We start from the raw sequence: 24,744 nt of genomic DNA on the forward strand, positions 1-24,744 counted from the left end.
ACGAAGGAACACAACCCTTCAAATCAAAGCATTGAATTTTTTAAAGTAGTTCTTTTGTAATGGCCAAATAATTTGTTTAAAAAATAGTTACTAATGAAAGAATGCAACTATTTAGAAAAGACACGATATAAATTTATATTTGTTTGGTCTTTTTAAAAAAAATATTATTACTCTTAAATAAAAATAAGTATTATTAAGGATATTTTAGTAATTCAACTTTTTAGTTGTGGGTTTTCCACTTTTAATATAGTATCGATTAACCCTTTATTAATGCTAAAAATACGGTGATGAGAAGGAGGTATTTGCCGACAAGAAGCCTTTTTCCATTTAAAGTAGTTCTTTTGTAATGGCCAAATAATTTGTTTAAAAATTAGTTACTAAGGAAAGAATGCAACTATTTAGAAAAGACACGATATAAATTTATATTTTTTTGGTCTTTTAAAAAAAATATTATTACTCTTAAATAAAAATAAATATTATTAAGGATATTTTAGTAATTCAACTTTTTAGTCGTGGGCTTCCCACTTTTAATATAGTATCGATAGATATAGATATAGATAGATAGATAGATAACTATAGGGTGAAGTGCACCGATAGCTACTTTTAAGCATGCTATTCAAAATATATGTATAATTGACAATGTATTTAAAGATTAGTCAATTCACCAAATTTCAAGACTAAATATCCTGAATTTTTGAGCTGCTAATTTGAAATTCGGGACTTAGTGTCCTAAATTTTTGAGCTGTTAATTTGAAATTCATGACTAAGAGTCCTTAATTTCTAAACTGCTGAGGACTAAGAGCCCGTTTGGACATAAGAAAATTTTTTCTTTTTTCAAAAAAAAAAAATCACTTTTTTAAAAATCAGCGTTTATTCATAAAAATTTTAATTTTCACTTAAAGATGCATTTTGAAAATTTTTGAAAATTTTAAAAACTCCAAAAAATTATTTTTCAAAATTTTCACTCAAATCACTCACAAAACTTCAAAAACAACCCAAAATTATATTCATGTCCAAACACAACTCTAAATTTCAAATATAATTTTTACTTGAAAATTTTTTCCCCCTATTTTGGAATTTTATAATTTTTATGTCCAAATGCCCACTAAGTGTCCTGAATTTTCTCAACTGCTAATTTAAAATTCAAGACACAAGATTCGAATTTTTTGACATAATTTTGGAACTATAGGACATCATATTCTGAAGTTTGAATTTTGAGGTTTAAATTTCAGGACGTCGTATCTTGAAGTTTGAGCGAATTGGCTAATCTTCAAATATATTGTAAACTATAAATATATTTTAAATAGCATGATTAAAAGTGGATACCTGGTGTCATTTCTGCATAAATATAGTTAGTTTATTCATTGATGGAATCTTACATAAATGTTACAAATAAGTCCTAATTTATCAACCTCTGCCATTAATCATAGACTTATCAAAACTAGCCAAGCACATATAAAAATTGAAAACCCAAACAAATAAGGTTCTTTCTCTCTAGGAATCATACGCAAAGATATCCTTCCATATTTTTAAGCGTGATCAATAATATTAGATGCAAGCTAGAAAGGAAATTCATGTACTGGGTAGCAAATAAGATGATAAAATACCAATAAATAAATAAAATACAAGATTCCAAAATCTAAACAAAAAATGACCGGGTATAGTTGAAATTCATTGAAAACATATAGATGAGTCAACATACAAAATTTGATGAAGATTGTAGGTGATTTGGATTGATTTGGTATCAAAATTCGAAGTTAAAATTGAGTTCGAAAAATTCTTCCGCGACACATGTATCACACACACATATATATATGGATATACATGTGATACACATTTGATACAAATATGATACATATATGATGCACTAATGAATAATGATACACGTATCATTTTTTTTTCATGTCCATCTTCTACTTCGAATTTTCAATTCAAACCACCTCAAAACTCCACCAAATCATCCCAAAACTGAGATTCAAACTCCTTAAGATGTACCCAATCTATTCTAATAACACCAACTCAAAAGAAATAAAAAATTTGACCTTTGTTTGCTACAAATTGCTAATTAGCTAATATTAGTAGTATTTGACTAATATTAGTAATATTTTATGAATTGACCAATTTTTGTAATAAGCTACTTATAAATAGACATAGTTGGTAGTTGTTTGAATTAACCTGAAAGCTTCATGGAACGAAACTAATCAACCCCGCAAGTCATAAAACCATAAATACATATGTGTGAAGCATCAAAAGGGAAACTGGGCATAATTACACAAAATGATTTTTGATTGAAACTGGGACCTATTTGGTTGTCCCTTTTTAACTTATACCCGTTTTATTTTTTCTTTTGTATCCGTACCCATTTTTTTTGTTAAAAGTATTTTAAAAAGATGATTTTACCCTTTTTTAATAAAAGACTATTGACAAAACTGTAGACTGCAGGGCAAAATTTCAGCATGTTTTGGTATGAAATTTTAGTAAATAAACTAAATAACTTCGGCATGCATTAGAAAAAACTAATTAGAAAACTACATACTACAAGACAAAAACTTAAGCATGTTTAGTCTGAAGTTTTAGCAAATGAACTAAAAAAATTCAGCTTGTTTAGACTGAAGTTTCGGATAAAAATCATGACAAAACTGTAGATTGCATGATAAAATTTCAGCATATTTTTGGTATGAAGTTTTAGCAAATGAACTAAATAACTTCATCATGCATTAGCAAAAACTCATTAGAAAATTACATATTGCAAGACAAAAATTTAAGCATGTTTAGTCTGAAATTTTAGCAAATGAACTAAAAAACTTAAGCATGTTTAGTATGAAATTTTAGCAAATGAACTAAAAAACTTAAGCATGTTTAGTCTGAAAATTTAGCAAATGAACTAAATAACTTAAGCATATTTAGTTTGAAGTTTTAGCAAATGAACTAAAAAACTTAAGTATGTTTAGTCTGAAATTTTAGCAAATGAACTAAATAGTTTCAGCATGTTTAGACTGAAGTTTCGGATAAAACTTATGACAAAACTGTAGACTGCAGGATAAATAACTTCAGCATGCATTAGCATGAAGTTTTAGCTTCAATGTGAAACAACTTCATGCTATATTAGCATGAAGTTTTAGCTTCAACATGAAACAACTTCATGCTACATTAGCATGAAGTTTTAGCTTCAAGGTGAAACAACTTCATACAAGTGTGATTCTGAAGATGAATCTGGACAAGTTTTTGATTTTTTGATAAAACTGTTGAGAGGAGAGGAGGAGATCTTTTTTTACGAATGAGGTTGCAGATCACGCGATTAATGCATGATGCAGGTTTTATATCTTTTGTTAGGGGTGTAATTTTTATATTATTACGGATTTTTTGTCAGTTAGCTATCAAATCAATAATTTTTAAAAATAGGTTACAGGTTAAAAAGTGACATAAATATTGGGCACGGCTCTAAATCCCCGGAAAAAAAAATGCAAGCCCAATTATCGGTGGACTTAAGCCCAAAATAAGTTGGTTGTTTAGGAACCCATTAGGTCCACAGTCAAAGCAAGGCGACAGCTCAAAGATTCTCAAAAAACATTCATTCCAAAATTCTTCCCCCAGCCTGTGTGCGTCACTCCGGTGACACCACTCTCAGTCCACTCTAATAAATCTGCATGAACAGTGACACTATCCAGAGAGAGAGAGAGCGCAAGAACGAAAACACAAACACCCAAAAAATAGAAGGTGAAAATGGCGAACCCTCCGAAGCCATGGAAAGCAGAGTATGCAAAGTCGTCGCGTTCATCATGCAAGACCTGCAAAAATCCTATTGACAAGGAAATTTTCAGGCTTGGAAAAATGGTCCAAGCCACTCAATTTGATGGCTTCATGCCTGTATGTTCTTGCTTCTTAGATATGTTCTTTTACCACGAAAAAGACTTAAAGGCTTTTACTTTTTTGTCGATTTCACTTGCATAATCTTGTAATATGAAAAATTTCCTCTCCCCTTTCTATGTTTGTTTTCACTTTGCGTCTTTCCCATGCTTTTTTTAATTGTGCGTTGATCTTTTCTTGTTTCTTTCTTTTTTCCTCTCAAAAGTATTTTTCTGGAAGATCGTGCCAGTTTATTCGGTGCTTTTTTTAAAAACCCTTTTTCCTTTTGTGGGTTTTGCACATTACTTTATTCCATGCTTGATGTAGGCATACAACTTAATGTGGATATGATCAGTTATCTGGGATAGTAAAAATGTAGACGTTATAGTGAAACTCAGGAATGCGTGCGCTATGTTACCTATAATTGAAGGCCTGAACTATTATTGGAAGGGAAAATGGTCAATTTTGCTCATGAACTATACGAAATTGAGCAACTTTTCCCTGTGTTACACTTTGAGTCTAATCTTACCCTGCCGTTAGGAAAAACTCTCAAATTTTGGGTGTGTTGGGTACGAAGTAAAATGTTTTTCATGGAAAGTGTTTTCCTTGAAAATGTTTCTAGGAAAATGAGTGGTTTTATAACCAATTTTCTCTTGATTGGTTAGTGAGTGAAAAACCCTTTCCAATAGAAAATATTTTTTAGAAAAATAATTTTTTATGCTACTATCCTCACCCCTTTCACCCAAATCCCCATGTTTCTTGTGCTCCCTCACCCCTCCCCTCCAAAACAAATACCAACGTTTTTAGGACTATATTTTGTTCAAGAATTTAATTATTCTTTAAAAATTCACACAAATCAAAAGGTTTCGCACAAAAACAACGTTAAAATTTGAGCTCCATAACTAAAAAGAAAATACTCTTTTTTTTTGTTGAAAAAGAAAGTACTCTTTCTACGACAAAAAAAGAAAGTACTCGTTTTGTTGAAATGAAAGAAAAGACTTTTCTACATTATCAAAAGAAAGTACCCATTTTGTTGAAATGAAAGAAAATACTTTTTCTACGTCATGAAAAGAAGATACTCATTTTGTTGAAATAAAAAAAAAGTACTATATCTGCAACATGAAAATGAAGTCTCTTTATTTAGGGTGGGGGTGGAGGTAGGAGGTTGGGGTGGGTGGGGTGTGGGGGTGGGGGGTAGTGGGGATGGGGAATAGGGCGGTGAAGGTTGAAAAAGAGTTTTGGAAAATGTTATCCCTTCTCTTGATAGGGAAAACATTTTACTCCAATTGGAGGAAAATGAGTTCATGAGGAAAATATTTTCCAAAACATTTAAGCCAATGGGAAAATTGGAAAACTTTTTCCGAAAAATGTTTTCGTTCGTACCAAAGACACCCTTTCTCTTGACCCCTAATGGAGCTCCCTTGAAGAATAGTGGATAATGGAGCTCCCTTGAAGAATAGTGGATGGTAATTTTAAACCATGTTCAAACATAGAGGGATAAATTTGGACCCTTTTCCTCAACATATTTTGACACGTGAAGTCCATTCATTTGTCGCTGGAGTGGTGTTAATGGTTAGGGCAAATGCAAGACGATTCGCTAAAGGCAAGGGTATCAATGGATAGCACAGGGGAAAATTTGGACCTTTTCCCTTATTATTAGAATTACAAATCCGGTGGATGGTTGTATGCCTGAAAGTCATGCTCATCCATCTTTGGTTGTTCCATAATATCTCAAAGTTGTGGTGGTGGCCTTGCTTTCTGATGATACAGGTACTTATTTTAGCTCTTATGCAGAATTGACACGTTTTGCTCTCTAGGTATCTTCTGTTGTCTTGCAAGTTGATGAAACGGGTTGCTTCCGTTGTAGATTTTGTTTGTGACTGTCTCTGGTGGTTCCAATTCTCTTTGGTAATAAGGAAATTTCAAGTACATATCAACATGCATTATGTCTTGCAGATTCTTGAATTGTGAAGACTCTTAAAATTTTTATATGTTAGTTTGATTCCTCAAAACTGTAGCTTGCATACTAAAAAGAGACTCAAGTATAGGATAATGAAAAGAACTCCTTCTGAAGTGTTTGTTGGAAGTTGGAACTGTACCTTCTTGTTGACACATGTTGCTCTTATTCTGATGGTAAATTTGGCAACGGAGCTTCCTTCATTATGCTATTTATTGGTTAGTTAAGTGTCTTAAGGCCTACTGCTTTTGTTTTTTCTTTTTCGTTTTTGCTGTTGTTTACAAGCTTTGAGTTATCTTCATTGATCTGCCTTTGAACTCTCCACTTTATGTCCATTTAATTGGTGCTTGTTTTCTTGAATCAGATGTGGCATCATGCTAGCTGCATCTTGAGGAAAGCAAAGCAGATAAAATCGTATGCCACTTTCTTTTCTTAAAATTTGCGGTTAAATTGTGGTCTGGCGATACTAGAAAGGACTATAATTTTTCATTGCCTTTATTTTGATCTTAGCCTTGAAGATGTTGAAGGGGTTGATCAGTTGCGATGGGAGGATCAGCAGAAGATAAGGGAATATGTAGAGGGTGGTGGATCAGGATCCTCAAACATCCCTGCTCCTGCCGCAATGGAATGTGGTATTGAAGTCTCTCAAACATCCCGTGCTTCCTGTCGGCACTGCAACCAAAAGATTGTTAAAGGGGAGGTTGGTTTTGCAACCAATATGCTTTAGTTAGCTATTACTATTTGTTTCTTTTTGTCACATTCTAAGTCCACCGTAATTTCTTTCCTGGGAGTAGATTAGTTAGACTTGGTTGAACTGTCATAGATCACGGCCTTTGTTCGGTTGGTGTAAGCACTCGAACAGTATGTGTTTCTTGCGTTCTTTACATTTTAGTTACCATAATACTATTTTCGTGTTGATCTCTCTCTCTCTTCTTTTAGAATTTTTTTGGTAAACATGATTTAGCTTTAAGTTTATAGGAAGCTTATTTAAATGTCAATTACAAGAATTTTTTTGTTTGCGTCACTATTTAGAAGTTCTTTTTGATCATCCAGTTACAACCTCTTTACCATTTTATTAGTTTTCAGAAAATTTGGTTATTCTCTTTAATGTATGGCTTTAAATTATTCATAAACAAATGATGTGCCTTTTAGCTTTTCTTATCTTGTTGAAATTACCAAGCTCGAGTGTGAAATATGAATTAATAATTGTTTTTTGTATCCATCGTCTTATTTCTCAATTGCATTATCATCTTAATGGACAGCCATCTAGAAGTTCAATATACTTTTCTTAAATACTTGCTATCTGTTGTTAGGTCCGCTTATCATCCAAACCTGAAGGTCAACGTGCTAAGTCCCTGGCATGGCATCATGCAAAGTGTTTCTCTGAAATATCTTCGACTACCCAGGTTGAAAAGTTATCTGGATGGGATAGCCTCTCAGCAGCTTATCAGACAGTTGTTCTATCCCTGTTTAAGAGTTCTTCATCGACGGGTAATAAGAACTTCGCTCATTTAATTGCACATTACTATTGTAGTTGGAAACTCTTTTCTTCCCTCGTTAGCAACTAATGTGTTTGACAATTGTCTTAGGTAACAAAACTGAGCCCAAGGAGGAACTAGCACAGGAATCAACATCTAAGGCTGGTGCTAAAAGGAAAAAAGCCAGTAAGAACAGTGAGAAATTAAAGATTGCTAAAGCCGAAGCTGATGTTTCTGCCAGCAAAAATGTGTTAGACAGGAATACTAACAATGTGAAGGATGGACTCTCCAAAGCATCCGAGTTGGAGAGTCAACTGGAGGCGCAGACTAAAGCCCTATGGGCACTCAAGGATGATCTCAAAAAGCATGTCAGTACAGGAGAGTTGCGAGAGATGCTTGAAGCTAATGATCAGGAATCTACAGGATCGGAGCTTGATTTGCGAGATCGCTGGTATGGTTCTTCTGACGCTTAATCTGATATATCTAAGCTATGGTCTTTGTCACTTATGATGCACACAATATTCCTAACTGCGTTTTGTCAATTGCTAACTTAGGATAGTTTGTACTAGTACTGTTTGGGAACTTGGCCAGATGTGGGTTTTACTTCCCTTCCTTACTTTCCCTTATACCCGTCATTCAATATCGCCTTTTTGTTCCTTCTGGATTTATTTTTTTGTTGATTGCAAAATAACTGTTCAATGTGGACGGGCTTTTAGTGCGGTACTCATACAGTTTCTGGTGCTCTTCTTTTTTGGCTTTATCCAGTGCTGATCGGATGCTTTTTGGAGCACTCCCCAAATGTCCCCTTTGTTCAGGATACCTTCGATATTCTGGAGGCATGTATAAATGCCACGGCTATTTGTCAGCATGGAGCAAGTGTTCTTACTCTGCCACTGACATAAAACGTGTTAAAGGAAAATGGAAAATTCCTGATGAAACCAGCAATGAGTATCTTCTCAAGGTACATGGTTAACAAATTCTAAGATCTGATAGCAGACGAATGAGCAGCACTTTAAAAGATTCCTTTATAGCCAAAATATTTTTAGGCTTGCAATCAAAGCTCTTTAGCTGGAGAAATTATATAACTGTTATTTTCTGTCCAGTGGAATAAATCACAAAAGTTAAAAAAACCAGAAAGAATACTGCCCCCGGCTACACCCAGCAAGGCATCTGTGAGCCAGGCTGCTAATGGGCTATCTCAGTCTTCCAAGGGCGAAAACCTAGGGGATCTAAAAGTTGCTTTAGCAGGATCATCTGAAGAGTCCAGGGTAAGACTTTTCCTTATTTTCCAATTTCTCTTTTCTCTAGTGGATCATTCATGAGTACCTATCGAAAAAAGTGGATTACTCATGAGTATTTGAAGTTGCACTTCCGCTTTTTGATTTTTTTGTTCAGCTTATTAATGCGCATTTTTCAATTTAATAGGAAAACTGGAAGAGCAAAATTGAGGAAGCTGGTGGACAGCTGCATGCCAAGATAAAGAAAGGTGCCTTATCGATTTTAGAATATAGGTTTAAACTTTGTCCTTGTTATATTCTGAATGTAGGGATATTTGGACTTGCAGACACAAATTGCTTAGTTGTGATAGGGATGTTGGATGATCAAGATTCCGAGATAAAGAAGGCCAGGTAAACTCCTTGCAAGTTGCAACCAGTAAACTTTCCCCTGACAACTTCTTCACTCCCATCTGTTTAATTTTGACAGGAGAATGAAAGTGCCAATAGTTCGGGAGGATTATTTGGTGGATAGTATCGAGAGAAAGAAAAAACTTCCTTTTGACTTGTATAAATTAGAAGCTTATGGAGAGACTGGGAGCATGGTAACTGTCAAAGTAAAAGGGAGAAGCGCGGTTCATGAGTCATCTGGCTTGCAAGATTCAGGACACATTCTTGAGGATAAAACTAGCATATATAATACGACTCTGAACATGTCGGATCTCTCAAGTGGTATTAATAGGTGATGTATCCATATTTTTCCTGCTGAAATATGCAATAACAATCTAGTGGCTGTCTTTTTTTTTGGGTAGTTTCTTCTTCTGCGTTTCACTTCTGGTCTTTTCTGCATCACTAATTGAGATGTTTCTGCGTAATTGTCATATGTAGATTCTGCTTGAGAATTGAATCATCATAGATTCTGTAAATCTGAAGTATATTGTGAGGTACATAATGACATTAACATACCAAGCAAATTACCAAATTCACTTATTTTAAAAGTGAAAAAATGTTGGAAGTCTGCTATTTTAAATCTCAACTGAATTAGAAGAATTATACATAAACCATTAGACATAACCTAAGTATCTGGTGCCAGAATTATGTAGAATGTCCTATCCTTACTGAAAAAGTTCAAGGATAAGTAAAATGAGGGAATAATCCATCTGCCTTCACATTTCATTTTGTTAGAGTTGGGAAAAAGAATTCTCATGTGGCTAGGGAGTTGGGCCTGAGAAAATGTAATTCAATGAGAGTAACTAGTTTCAGAAAAATACGCACAATATTAATGGAATAATAAAGTGTGAAAGAAACAACTTCGAAAGGTTGGGTGAAAAACTTGTGCCATGCCATATTTACAATTTCAAAAACAGCAAAAGTATGTCCTTGTTCATGAGTTCATGTTCATCTAACAAGGATTCTATTACATCTAAGAGTGAACCTGCAGCATCTAGAATTCATCTTACACCAAAAGTGAAATAAAAGAAGGCAATTCATCTTGATCTTGTGAATTGAGCTACATCTGTCTTCAAAACATCTTGAGTTTCTTTCCTTCGAAATAGTCCACCAAGTACAAGCATGGACTGTTTTCCATCTGTTCTTCTGCCTAACAAGTCTTCCTAAGCTGTTCCAGCAAGCCAGAAGGTCACCAGTTGATCCTGGCATTGTTATTTAATTCTCTTCGTGTTTAAAAATAATTGCCAGAGTTGATCAGTTACTCCACAATGCAAAAAAGGTGTCTGTTTTCTCTCTCTTTTTTTTTTTTTAATTATATAGAAATAGCATCTTGAACATAGTTGGATTCCCCTTCTTTTCAAATTGTTCTCGAGTCAAACAGACCTTTTGACATTGTTAGCAACCCGGCAAAGCAATGGAGCCACCTTGTAAGGAATTTTTTCTTTCATTATGTACTTCCAAGGCCAGACATTTACCTTTTATCCGGCATGAGGAGTACCTCATAAGAGGATTTGATGGTGTAATTTCTTTTCCTATGCGTCTGCCATAATAATCTACCCTGATTTTCAGTTGTGCCTTTGAAATGCTTCAGAATTCTGAAAAAATTTCAGGTAATAAAAAAAAGGATTCTGAAAAATTTAGCAATTCTATTGATTTCCCAATCATTCTAAAGTCAATTCTATCCTTGGCCCCAAGTTTCACTTACTTTTGCATCTTGCTGCTGTCTCAGATTAAAATTATCTGGAAACAACTGCTTCAAAGCTCCCTGTCCTAGCCAATGGTCACCCCAGAAAGTTTTTTTCATCCCATTACACCTTGTGATTCATATTTGTACTGCAAGAAGGCCAAAGAGCTCTGAATGATTCCCATACTCTCACTGTCTTTCAGTTCCATATTTTTCACAAATAACTCCCCTCCATCATACTTGTTCCTTGAACCTCCATAACCATTTCATAAGCAGGCTATTTCTTTTCTTCATAGAATGACTGGTTTGAATTTAACTAAGCCGAAGTTTAAAAAAGTGGATGCATCTCTACATGAGAATTAGTTTTTTTTAAAAATATCATCCGACTTTGGAAATAGCTTGTTTTTCCATGACAGTGAGATAGTCTCATCCTCTTCCAGTTGTAAAGTAGCACTTGTATAGAAGTGGAAAGGATGATTTCTATCTGTAGCTTTGGCAGCTTTGCCCATGTGAGATCTTGGTTCTGTTTGATCATATGGTATTTTAGCTGTTTTGTTTCTGGTGTCTGCAGTTACTATATCCTTCAAATTATTGAAGAGGACAAAGGGTCAGAATGTTATGTCTTTCGCAAGTGGGGTCGCGTTGGAAATGAGAAAATTGGAGGAAACAAGTTAGAAGAGATGTCTAAATCAGATGCAATACAAGAGTTTAAACGTTTGTTTCTTGAGAAGACTGGGAACTCATGGGAAGCATGGGAACAAAAGACAAATTTTCAGAAGCAACCTGGCAGATTTTATCCTCTGGATATTGTTAGCCACCTCCTTTCACCTCATGTCTTTAAACATTTTGCTCATTTTGGGTTGTACCCTTGGGATGCCTTTATAATAACATCTTATTTTTTATTATTGTTATACTATAGAAACGTGAAGTACCTTCCACCAAGTGCTCAGATTTTCAAAATGATTTACATTGTAGGATTATGGGGTTGACAAAAAGCCCACTACGAAGAGAAATCTCAATGACACAAACAGCAAACTTGCCCCTCCATTGATAGAACTGATGAAGATGCTCTTTAATGTTGAGACATACAGGTTAAATGAAATCTCACTGTTGAATTCGTTGTATGTTTAAGAATGCAGCTGAACCACAAATGCTGCAGGGCTGCTATGATGGAATTTGAGATAAATATGTCTGAGATGCCACTAGGAAAGCTGAGTAAAAGGAATATCCAAAAAGGTACATTTATTCAGCTATCTATTTCTATGGGGCATCTCCTCTTATCTATTTTATGTAATGTGTTTTAAACTTATTCACTGACTAGTTCCTGATTATGTTTCTGGTACTTAGGTTTTGAGGCGTTGACGGAGATACAAAATTTGTTAAGCGGTACTAATCATGATCCAGCTGTTAAGGAGACCCTTCTTGTTGATGCAAGCAACCGCTTTTTCACAGTCATACCATCTATTCATCCTCATGTTATTAAAGATGAAGATGATTTTAAGTTAAAGGTGAATCCCCTTTACTTGATATCAATGCTGTTTAATTTGGCAACTACTCTGCCAGCTGTGTTGTGCCATCCTAGGGATTTTGAGGGATCACCCACTGCAGCAACCAAGTTAAAAAACATATACCGATTGCCATGTCCCTTAGCAGTCTAAGAATAGGTGTCCCCTGGTTTTATTCACTCAGAAACATCTATTTTTGCATTTCCTGATGCCTCTTTTCTGCAGATTTTTCAATGAGTTAAACAGGCTCTATGTGATGTTAGCATCCAAAACAAGCTTTCTTTTTGTCTCTACATCTTCCAGGGCCATTGGTTACTCCTTTAATGGTTCATTATTTGCAACTGTTTGTAGCATGAGCCTTCTGAGAAAACTCCATTACTCTTCACCATCCGCTGCAATCTATGTGCTTTCTATACCTCCGATTCTATCAGCAGAAGAGTGATATTTACCACTTCCTAGTCTTCTAAGTTTCGTCTAAACACCATTTCCCCACTTCACTAATAGAGCATTCAGTAACACTTCAGTGAGGATTATTTTTGATACTATATAGATCCGCGAATTATCTTTTAAAGTCTTTCCCTGCATCAATATGTCTTGCCACATCTGGACTTTCTTCTCGTCTCCAATTTTCATTCTGATGATGGGCCAGAACTCATCCTGGTCTTTTAGTTTGTTTCCATAGGCCTGTTCCATGGGAGGTTGAGACCTGTTTTGAGCACCATTTATTTTCCATTCTATATCTTATTTCTACGACTTCATTCCACACTTCCTCCTTTTCTGCAAAACTTCATAACCATTTGTATAGTAGGCTTTTATTCTGTATTAGGTTTCTTATAATCACCCTTTTTTTCCCCATAGCAACGAAGGACACTTGACTAGGTGAAACTTCTTGTCTATTTCCTTCAAATTAGGAACATCCTGTAATCAAAAGCTGCAATAGGTTGGCTCAGTGCTGAAAGTGAAGGTATTGCATGTAATTTTAGTTAAGATCCTGATGAGTCCTGGCTTTGGTCTAGGGGTAAGACCGCAATGCGTGATGTGTGGGTTGAATGCACATTACAAGTTCAAACCTTGCTACTGACAAAAGCTTGGTATTTAAGTGGAGAAGGGTAGAGGGGCGGGGCCATTATCCACCAATTCCTGAACCGTGTGCCAGCTAGCCCTCGTGTATTTGTTGGTTATCAAGAAAAGTTTAAGCTTCAGGTGGCTTGTATAAAGTTTGAGCCATATTTATCAGCTGAGCTCATTTGTAGAATTGCTTGTCTCTGTATTTTCATACTTTTAAAGATCATGCATTATGTGGTAAGTGCACGGACATCAGTGAGGTCATAAAGAGGACATACTCTGACTGAAGTATCTGCTCTTCCATTCCCTTTATTTCTGTTTTCTTTGGTTACATATTTTACTCACTACCTCTTCTAGCCATCTCATTCGGGTGCCGGGGTTCCAGCTAACTTATGCTGCTATGTATTTTTTGATAGATAAAAATGCTGGAAGCTCTTCAGGACATTGAAATAGCTTCAAGACTTGTTGGCTTTGACATTGATAATGATGATTCTCTGGATGACAAGTATAAGAAGCTACACTGTGATATATCTCCAATTCCTCATCACAGTGAAGATTATCGAGTGATTGAAAAGTATCTCCAAAGTACTCATGCTCCTACACATAAGGTGGGTTTAAGGTTCTTTTTGTTGGTGACTCCCCCTTCCTCTAACGCGTTTTTTTCCCGAGGAGCTGGCTAGTTTTTCAGTTGAATCTTTTTGTGCGTCACTTTCGAAAACCGAAAATAGTTCTATAAGCACAATGGGCTAGCTGTGGTGAGAGCACCAGCAACATAGCTGCACCCCCCCCCCCCCCCCCCCCTAAACCTTTAGCTATCTACCTTCTTATTGAAGCAATTTGAAAAAGACACAATGTTTTATGTTTCAACTTTCTGGAAAAAAGGGTATGTGCTAATGTTGGAATTTTCTCAGGATTGGGTTCTGGAAGTGGAAGAAGTGTTTTCTCTTGAACGTGAAGGCGAATTTGACAAGTTTGCACCCCACAGAGAGAAACTGAAGAACAGAATGCTTCTATGGCACGGTAAGTTGAAGCACATATCAAGTCGACCTGTCAACTGGAGGATTTATCATTTGAATGGCTAAGAATTTACATTGTTTTTGAAATTTTAGGTTATGAGATTGTTATCAAACTGCTAAAATGAACTTAATACTGCATCGAAATCCTTGCCTTTCAGGTTCTCGTTTGACAAACTTTGTGGGTATACTAAGCCAAGGACTAAGAATTGCTCCTCCGGAAGCCCCAGCTACAGGATATATGGTATCAGCTGCCCCTTACGTTTTCCTTTTGCAGTTTTGGATTGACGTCCATTTTGTAGCTACTTTTTTGTCTTCCTACCGTGTAGTTTGGAAAGGGAATTTACTTTGCTGATATGGTCAGTAAAAGTGCACAATATTGCTTCACTGATCGCAAGAACCCTGTTGGATTTATGCTTCTCAGTGAAGTTGCTTTAGGTGAAGTTTATGAGCTAAAGAAAGCTAAGGTGAGTAGCTACTGTAGGATTGCCGTGCTATACTGCTGTTATTATTTCGTTCATTCAGTGCATTGTCCTATTTCTCTTCGGCTTCCTGTTTGAGTTTGTTACTTCTGATATTTATTGCTGCTTTCTTTGGCTTCCATGTAGTATATTGACAAACCTCCTAAAGGGAAGCACTCTACTAAGGGTCTTGGCAAGACAGTACCTGAGAGCTCAGAGTTTGTGAAGTGGAGGGATGAAGTTGTGGTGCCGCATGGAAAACCAGTACCATCAAACGTTAAGAACTCTGAGCTTTTGTATAATGAATACATAGTCTACGACACTGCCCAAGTAAGTTTTCTTTTTATTTGGTGATAAACGTTTGAGAGTATTCAAACACCTATTCTTGTTTGATGCAGAGCTAACTCTATCAGTGAATTTGACGAACTATAAGGGTTATGTATTTATTTTTTGCTTCTTTCAGATAAATCAGTAGGTTTATGTTTTTCATAAACACCAGAATTGTTTGGCACTGACATGAAGCAAATTATTATTAGTTAACCCGTTAAAGTAGTTTATTAGTTGATTCAAAGAGTAATAGATAAATTATTTTGCGTTTTTAAGTCAGGATCGCCTATTAATTGTGTGAAGAAATCATTTAGAAGCTTTATCTTTTTAACAATTATACATATTCTAATATCATGTTCAAACTTATTGCATGACATTCTTCGGTCGTGGGGATAGGGATGTGAAGTACATAGATGAACATACTGATGGACTCGCTGCTTTTAATTTGTATGTTCTGCAGGTAAAGCTGCAATTCTTGGTCAAAGTGAGGTTTAATTATAAGCGGTGAAGTTATGATTCAGACTTGTAAATATATCTGTTATGTATTGATGGTTCCACTCCATATTAGTGGAAACTGCATCTTCTTACTCATCATGTGCAGGCTTGATACTGAGGTTATCTTTTGTTGTGTGTGGGAGGGCTAGATTTAGTTGGATCTCATTTTGGGGTTTTAGGGGGAGATCGCGTCCTGCACATGTAAATGCCTTTTTTGTAACAGATGAATTGTGTTTTCAACTATGATGCTTAGCTTTATGGCAATGGTTGATATTAGCAGTATTAACCTGAGAGCTGTCACTGCTGGTTGTGGTTGAAGCTATTGTTGCTCTGTAAATTTCGTTGTAATTGGCTTGTGTCCTTTCTGCTGCTACTTTTCCGGATTTTGCTAAGAAAACTTGACATGAAACTAGTTAGAAGCTGCACAGTGTCTCCTGGCTTTGCTTTGGCTATATAGTAAACTGTTTAAAATTAAAGTTTGGTAACAAAATATGAATGATTCTGGAAGATGGTAATCTTTCTGAAAAAAAATATATTTTATTTATCAAATATAATGGGTTGGGTTGGTTGATCCCCAAATGCATTTAAGCTAAGCTGTCACTTTTATCTATTTAAAATGCAGAATAATGTGACCTCTCTGAGTTTCAAGTATAAGACTTCTCCCCATAATAACATACGACGGTACGAGTGTTAAAAGGGAGGATTGTTTGCTGCATGCATAAATGATAAATGTAGAGGTGGGAATAAGGACAAAGCTAGAGTTGTGCAGCTGATGCAGGAACATAACATGGGGTTTTACCCTTTTTCTGCAAACTGCCATTTTCTTTTGTTAGGATGACGAACCTCTTGGCATTTCTGCAACTTCCATTTGACTGTAGACGTAATTTGGAGAATGTGTAGCCAGTTGTACCCCTTACCATGTGTTATCCAATGCTGAAGTTTTGGATTGCAAATTGCAGCAACCACTTCAAGGTTTTGCAGGAATCACTTTGCATGTCCCCTCTTCTTTTTAAGGTTTAGTTGTTACACGTAAATATAAGTACAACTTGGAAAATTAGTTTTTAAGAAACTTTTGATTCAGTCTTTAAGGTAGATACTTTATCAGTCTTTTGAAATGTATATGATTGAATATTCCAGAAATGCTGCGTGGTTGGCTCTAGAGAATGTTTTGCTTAGAGAATTGATCTTGCAATAAATTTTAATTAAACAACCAATGATTATAAGTGCAGAAGATTTTATCGTATAATCTGGGCAAGGAATATAGTGTTTCTTTTTCCGTGTTTTGCTACTAGGCGCCCTTCAAATCTCTGCTCTTATAGAAGAGAAGCAATAAGACTGACCAAAATTATTACTACTCGAACCAGATGCATAGCTTGCAACTAGGGTCCGACTAATTTCGAATTTGCCCCGCATAAGGCCTATTAAAGGGGAAAAATGCTTTTGTTCAGAATTTTACATATTCAAGGCTCGATCCGAAACCTGTGATTAAGAGTGCAAGAATCCTATTCATTAATGTTCATTAACCTCTACCATGTTCGAAGTAAGTGCAACACTTTAACTCGGTTGCTATAATCTGAGGTCATGTATATGCATTGTGTAGCAGCACTTATTTAGCGAAAATTTGAGGACTCGAAAGTTCAAAACTTCAAATTTCAAATTTCAAAGGTGTTTAATGAACGTATATAACCAAGGAAACTAGTAGCTCTGTTTCCTTCACCCATATTTCAAAGTCTAAAAGAGTCATTACTGACCTCCTCTTTAGCTACAATTCTTTCTTTTTCTATATATCATACTCGCTAATGCCACTTATTTTCATTTGTGGGCTCACATTATTGAATTGGGAGGAGATGACTAAAGGCTTTTCCAAAAGAAAAATTCTCCTCTTTAACTTTGTGTTATTGAAAATATTAAAATATTGATATTCCACTAAGGAGACCATAAAATTACTGAAAGCGCTACCCTCCAACTTCCTTGTGAATGCTTAATTTTGTGCGCTCAAAACTGGACATTTATCTCATAAGGTGTAAGTTTCGTCCAAAATAATATGAGAAAACTAGACTTCATTCTCTTAATCTATACGAGACACATTGCCACAATTTGTGCGCTCAAAACTGGACTTTTGTAGCATAAATAACATAATGGGGGCCAATCATGAGGAGCGAAACAGATATGGATGAAGACTCGAGGCCTACTAAAATTCTACTCGAGAGATAAAATTTAGAAGAATTAACCCAAATAATCGCTAAGCTAATCTCTTAAATTAAAAATATCGGCGGATGTATAATATATATATATATATATATATATATATATATATATATATATATATAAAATTCACGTATAGTAGGTGTGTATAACTATGTATTACGATTAGAAAAAATAATAATAAATTTGACCGGCTATTTGTGTAACAAACCCTAAAAATTATCCAAAATTATACAAGGAGACTTCATAATTTCTCCCTCAAACCAATGTAATACACTCTAATATGAACTGCATGACTTAAACATAGAATTTTTAATTGTAGGAATAATTCACCGGGAAAATATATTTGAAACAAAGAAAATAAGGCCCAACTTGGAAGTCAGTATAAAAGCATCATCACCACGTGTCATTAGCTAGGATTAAAAAAAAACTTTATTTTTCTCCTCAGAAAGCAACAATTGTTTTTCCAGAAAGCAACAAATAAGAAGCAGCAGTTCCCAGGTGCGGCGTTCGGCGGGAAACTATTTAACAAATAGGACGTGGAAAGCTATTTTCTGCTTTTAAAAAATTAAACGTAACGTTCAATATAACAACAGGACAAATAATAGTGGCCCCTCTCCCTTGTCACCACTACTATTACGACTAGCAAAGCTGGTAAACAAACACTACAAAAAACAATAAATAAAAAATTGGGCTTTTCTTCCTCAATTGGAACTAATATACTAATGCATATTAAGCTAATCTGCTCTAAGAAACTTAACAAATCAAATAATATATACACACCTCAAGCTATAAAGAGTGTAATTTCTATACATTTCAGTGGCAGATGCATGACAATTATTAAAAGAATTCAAAATATAAAAAAATAAACATATAAACAGCTCTTCACTTGTGCCAAAGCGGATCTAATATATGTTATATATATATAAAATTTAACTTTATATACACAATGTAATTTTTCGAGGAAGAAAATTCAGACGAACCCCTTGCTCCCCAGGCTCCGCTCCTACTTACAATATAAAAAAAGATAACTAAAATTAACTACTTACAATAAATGCAACTAGTTATCTGAAAAATAAAACAAAAATCGACTACAATAGACCAAATTATATTAATAACATAAATAATTATTTACACCGTCGTCAATGTATATCTTTTATGGAATATATATATATATATATATATATATATATATATATATATATATATATATATATATATGTAGCTTGAGCGTGTAAATTGCAGAAGCTATTAATAAATGTCCCCTTAGAACCCTGCACAGAGACCTTCTATGTCCCCATCCATTCACATTCCTTATAAAAACTCCCCATAAGTCCACTATTAACCCCACCTAATTATCTTCCTCTCAGTTTCATATCTGCACCATTTCCTAGTGTGTTCGTGTGTCTCTTTTTTTCTTCTCTTTCTTTTCTTTTCTTTTCTTTTTGAACCAACCGTGTGTTCTAATTGCTATGGCTTCTGGGACAGGGTCACCTTGTGGTGCATGCAAATTTTTGCGCCGCAAGTGTGCTGCTGACTGTATATTTGCTCCTTATTTTTGCTCAGAACAAGGGCCAGCTAGATTTGCAGCAATTCATAAGGTGTTTGGAGCAAGTAATGTTTCTAAATTGTTGCTGCATGTTCCAGTGGCTGATCGATGTGAAGCTGTTGTCACCATTGCTTATGAAGCTCAAGCTAGGATCAAAGATCCTGTCTATGGTTGTGTTGCTCATATCTTCGCTTTACAACAGCAGGTAACTTCAATCTTCCAAGTAAATTTACAGGTTAATTACTTAAACAGATACACTTGCTAACTGTCTTTAACAAATTGGATTAGTAACTTGGATAAGGTAGGTTATAACTGCTATAACATGTTTAAATATACTAACAGTATAAAATTTCTTTGCGTATATAAGTTAAATCCTTATCCTTATGTTTGCCATTCTTCTTCTATATTTCCTACTATATGTCCTTAAACCCTTTGAAGTATGAAATGGAAGCTTGTTGCTAATGGGAAGTATGATTTACTATGTGAAGCAACTCTTTGAGAAAGCTGCTTATAAAATCTCTATAAGACTTATTGCTTAATTTGTTTTAGATTGAGGGCGTGTTTGGTATGAAGGAAGAAATTGAGTCCCTTTCTAGCCACCAACCATCAAAAGATGTTTTTTTTAAAAAATAAAATATTTTTCATTAAAAGGGAAAAAAGGACTTCTTTCACTTATGTTTTTCCCAAAAAATTTCTTCAGTATAAATGTTTTCAGGAAAATATTTTACATAATACTACTTGGACAAGGTCAAAACACAATTCTAGTATGAGAACATGCCTTAATGCTTTCAAAGTTTCAACCAAAGTACTCAATAAAATAGATAGTGGTTTTCTATTGTAAATTCTCAAGTTATTTTTTTCTCCTGGTAATTGATTTGAATTTGGTTATATTTGTTAGGTTGCATACCTGCAAGCTCAACTGATGCAAATGAAGGCTCAAATGGCACAAAGCTTAATCAATAATTCAAGAAATTCAGAAAATTCATATCCTCAATGGCCTAACAATATGGCAGCATCTGTAGGGCTGATGGCATCATCTTTCCCAGCCAATAATAATAATAATAATAATCCAACATTTACAATGAACTCCAACTCATCACCACAGAGTTCACTGGAATCCATTGATCATTATAGTGATGGAGTGAATGTACAAGAGATACAGAGCAGAGACCAAGTCTTTTATCAAGCAGCCTATACTACTAGTAGGAAGAGATCTTCTCAAACTGAGTTGGGTGAACTTCAAGCTTTGGCTCTTAGGATGATGAAGAACTAATAATAAGTAGCCTTTTCTTACTTTAATCATGTGTACATAGACTATGAGAGAGAGAGAAAGAGGGGAAAAATGAGAAGAAAAAAACACTTTTATCTTCCAAGTACAAAGGAGGCTACTTCCCACGAAGATTGACTGCAAAGTGATCTTTTCTTATCTTTGTGTTTCTATTAAGCAAATTTAGGATTTAGAGTGAGTATGTTCCAAATGTTACGATCTTATTATATGTAGAATACATATATTAATGTTATTTGAGCATATATCTACCTCCAAGTTTTAGCTCACTCCCCATTTACATGGTTTATACCAGGGGCCTTTAGCGAGCTGCAAGAACCACTACTTTTTTTAATATTAAAAGTATAGTTAAAAATATTTAATTAGTGACAATTATTTTGAGACAAAGTCTTTTGAACTAAATTGACAATCAAAATGGGACAAGAGAGTAACATTTAATTTAATTAATGACCGTATAATAAATAAGAAGGCACCCTTTTGACATTGTGAAAGAAGTCTCGAAATTTGAGTTATACTGATTATGATATCCACATTTATGACTTTTACTGGCCTTTGCATCGAGAAGGATAAAAGTACTTTCCATTTTCGTTTCTCGAAGATCTTGAATCTAATTAATGTAATCAATAGACCAAGCCTATTTATTCAATAAGCCAAGTCTATCAACCTACAAATTTGTTAGACAGATTTGACTGAGGATTTGGAGTTATTGTAGTCTTTTACAAGTTGAAAACAGCGGATTCAAGAACTCACCTCAAATCTATACCTTTAATGTGTTTGGATTCTGCTACAGTAAGGTCAACGCAGTGTTTGTCAGAACAGATAAGACAACTTTGTTGACATTGATGGTACCTTAATAAGGTACGCCTTCAAGAAGATTTGGGTCCTCCCAATACACGGTGACGACAGAACAAGGGGTGCATGGGTCCATCCGAATCATTTTTGTTGAAAAATTACGCTTTATACATAAGGTTAATATATATATATATACACGTTGAATCCTCTTGACACAACTTAAAAGCTTTTCATGTGTTTACTTTTGTGTCTTGAATCCCTTTAATGAAAATCATTGCTCTGCTACTGCCAAGAGGCACGGAAATAAAAGAGTCCGGAACCAAAGTATGTTCATTTGGACTCAAGAGACACAAATAGGTCAAAAACAAATTAGGCACCATTTTATATATAGCGCAGTTATTCACCGCGCTATACCTTAACGATAATTTTGTCCGTTAAGGTATAGCGCAATGAATAACCGCGCTATATATAAAATGTGGCCCCACCTATAAGTCATATGCACTTAACTGACGCATCAATAATTCATATGGGTATAACGCGTATTATAGATGCGCTATACATCAAATAATTATACCCCCGGGCTGGGTTTTTCCTTATTTAAGGAGTTTCAAAATTTGATAAAAATCTATTTAGCATCCTTCAAGTCTTTCGAAATATTTGTTCGTTAGATTAGTACACCTCCGGTGCTGGTAAGGCCGGGACCGTGGTCGTCCGTCTCCAGTTTGCCGGCCTTATTTTACATTTTGTCATAATGTTTGAAAAGCGAAAAATTAGGGTTTCATTATATTGGGAGGGGGAGGTGAGGTTGTGACAGAGAATAACTCAGTACGGTATAGTTATTCTCCACAGTGTCATGTTAAGTTGCCACTTACAATGGAATACGATAGATTGATATCGTTGTTATGTAAAAAAATGAGTGTGAGCAAATGTTCGGTGAATATTAAAGTAATCGGGAGATATTCGTATTCTGCTACTCCACAAAGGATTGCTTGTTATGCTGAGTTTAACATCGAAGATAATGAAACTCTGACAGATTTTTTGAGAACTCCAGATGAACACCGGGAACTTCTTGTGATAAAAATATTGGAAATGTATATCAAGGCTGAAAACGTTCACAATAATGAGGTTCCGCAAAGCAGTGATATATATCCCTCAATCATCGGATGATTTTTTTTGGAACAGTTTTAGCCGAACAGGTTCCGGGTGAAAGAGTTTGGCCTGATCTAACTTATCTCCACGGGCGAATGAGGAGCGAGGACATAATTTATCCCTAAGTTTACATAATCCACAAGCCGAGTGGTAAACTTCAATTTTCCCCTGTGTTACGAAGTTTATTTTTATGTATTGAATTTGTATTAAAACTCATATATTCCACAGGGGGTACCGGCCAAATATTAATTTTACAAGCTATGAACCAACGATCAGTTGGAACATGCCTAGTTTTGGTGTGTTGGATCATGGTGGTCCATTCGGGAGTCATCAACAACAGGATAATGTGCATCTTGGGATATCAACACATTTTGATTTGTAAGTTAAGTGATAAAGTTTTTATGTAAAGTTTGGATGAATTTGGAAAACTCATTATTTAATTGGTTGTGCAGTGAAAACGGGCAACTTGAAGGTCCCGTCCTTACTCAATTTCTCGAAGACGGCATATTTAATCGGGATCTGGCAGAAGCACAAAGTCAGAAAGATGATAGTGATTATGTCAATAATGCTGATAAGTCTGGAGATGACACACCCTTCCTTGATGAGGGTAATGATGATGAGGACGAGAATGATGAACCTAGTTTGACAAGGGAGCATGCTCCACCTCCTGTTAGACCAAGAATGTACGAGTCCCAGGTGCCGTTTCATTCAAGAGTGATTCCCTGTCTTGATTAGTTGTGAAGTATGCCGGATGTCCATGCCCTCACAAGGGATCTTGACGAAATTTGGACAGCAATGTGGGATGAATCTAGAGCAACAGTGCTGCCAAAAGGCATGCTTTTTGCTAATAAAGCACGCCTAAGCAGGGCGGTGCTAATGTACAACATAAAAGAGTGTCGTGAGATCGTGGTTCATGAGTCATCTCCGAAAGTATACAAAGTTATTTGTCGTAGATTGTTTCAAGGTTGTAATTGGATGCTGCGTGTGAGAAGGTTGAAAAAAATATGCGAATTGTGGGGAAATACATAGGTACCCACAATTGTCAAATGGACACATTTAGTGGTAATCATTTTAACTTGAATGTTGACTTGATTTCTCTTGTCTTGATTCCACACATTGAAGCGTCCATAAGATACAAGATCAAAGAGTGTATAACATCTGTCCACCAGGTATATGGATGTACCATTACCAAAAGAAAGGTATTTCTCAGGCGTAAACGTGTGTTTGAAATTGTTTATGGTAACTGGGATAAGTCATTTGCTGCTCTACCCAGGTACATGGCTGCATTGCAACACTTTAACCCCGGGACTGTTATTGAATGAAAGCTTGAGCGGAGTCCGGGAATACCAGAATACATATTCAGATATGTGTTCTGGGCATTTAAACCAGCCATTCCTAGTTTTGTGCATTGTCGGCCGGTAATATCCAAAAACGATACTCATGTCTATGGAAAGTATGATATTAAGTTGTTGATCGCTGTTGCTGTAGATGCTAATGGAAGTATATTTCCCCTAGCATTTGCTATTTGTGCCAATGAAAGCCAAGAGACGTGGACATTATTTTTGAATCACTTGAAGGAGTATGTTGTCAAACAACGTTCAGGTATTTGTCTAATATCTGATTGGCATGGCGGTATTTTAAGTTCTGTACAGAATTTGCGTGCATGGTAGGAACCGTATGCCTACCACTATTATTGTGTTAGGCACTTGAAGGCCAACTTCCAGAGGTATTATCCAAACAAGGACTTTCATGATTTAATGTGGATGGCTGCAACAGATCACCAAGAATGTAAATTCAGGAGGCGAATGGAATTGATTAGGTAGAAAGTCCTAGAAGCCTATCGTTGGTTGATGCGACATGAGCTTGACAAGTGGACTTTGCATGCGGATGGTGGTAAAAGATGGGGAATTGTGACTACAAATGTGTCAGAGTCTTTCAGTAGGTTATTAAAGTCTGCACGTGGATTGCCAGTCACTGCCATGGTGCGGATGTCATTCAAGCAGATGGCAGAGAGGTTTGTTGACAGATCTAGAGGTGCATTGTCATTGATGGAAAGAGGTGTTGCATTTATGCCACAACCAATGAAATGATTTGAGAAATATAGGAAGCGAGCACACTGGCATTCATTTTTGGAGTATTGCAGTGAGTGAAATATTTTTGAAGTTCGCACTGGTCTGCATCACAACCGTGGGAATAATACACACACCGTCAATGAAGCCAGAAGATTATGCTCCTGTGGAAAATGGTCAATATATCACTTGCCATGCTC

General features: G+C 35.5%; 2 protein-coding genes across 3 annotated transcripts; both read left to right on the plus strand.

Moving 5' to 3' along the window:
• The first annotated feature begins 3,561 nt into the window (after window positions 1-3,561).
• Window positions 3,562-15,843, plus strand: LOC104110048 (poly [ADP-ribose] polymerase 1). 2 transcript variants are annotated; one of them, XM_009619466.4, is made up of 20 exons: window positions 3,562-3,867; window positions 6,168-6,217; window positions 6,314-6,503; window positions 7,117-7,294; window positions 7,393-7,732; window positions 8,047-8,242; window positions 8,385-8,549; window positions 8,707-8,767; window positions 8,846-8,909; window positions 8,986-9,237; window positions 11,201-11,438; window positions 11,605-11,720; window positions 11,789-11,865; window positions 11,977-12,137; window positions 13,616-13,807; window positions 14,111-14,219; window positions 14,374-14,456; window positions 14,542-14,679; window positions 14,821-15,003; window positions 15,461-15,843. In XM_009619466.4, exons 1-20 carry the CDS (start codon window positions 3,724-3,726, stop codon window positions 15,506-15,508), a joined length of 2,985 nt encoding a protein of 994 aa, XP_009617761.1. In that variant the 5' UTR covers window positions 3,562-3,723; the 3' UTR covers window positions 15,509-15,843. The 2 variants fall into 2 exon arrangements, with proteins under 2 accessions (XP_009617761.1, XP_070045339.1); XM_070189238.1 differs by lacking the exon at window positions 3,562-3,867 and adding an exon at window positions 5,070-5,616.
• Window positions 15,844-19,026: 3,183 nt separating this feature from the next.
• LOC104110049 (LOB domain-containing protein 16) lies at window positions 19,027-20,803 on the plus strand. The gene is made up of 2 exons (XM_009619468.4): window positions 19,027-19,454; window positions 20,148-20,803. The coding sequence occupies exons 1-2, from the start codon at window positions 19,173-19,175 to the stop codon at window positions 20,520-20,522; spliced, it is 657 nt and encodes a 218-aa protein (XP_009617763.1). The 5' UTR covers window positions 19,027-19,172; the 3' UTR covers window positions 20,523-20,803.
• The last annotated feature ends 3,941 nt before the right edge of the window (window positions 20,804-24,744 follow it).

The sequence above is a fragment of the Nicotiana tomentosiformis genome, chromosome 1 (assembly GCF_000390325.3).
Source record: "Nicotiana tomentosiformis chromosome 1, ASM39032v3, whole genome shotgun sequence".
NCBI lineage: Eukaryota > Viridiplantae > Streptophyta > Magnoliopsida > Solanales > Solanaceae > Nicotiana > Nicotiana tomentosiformis.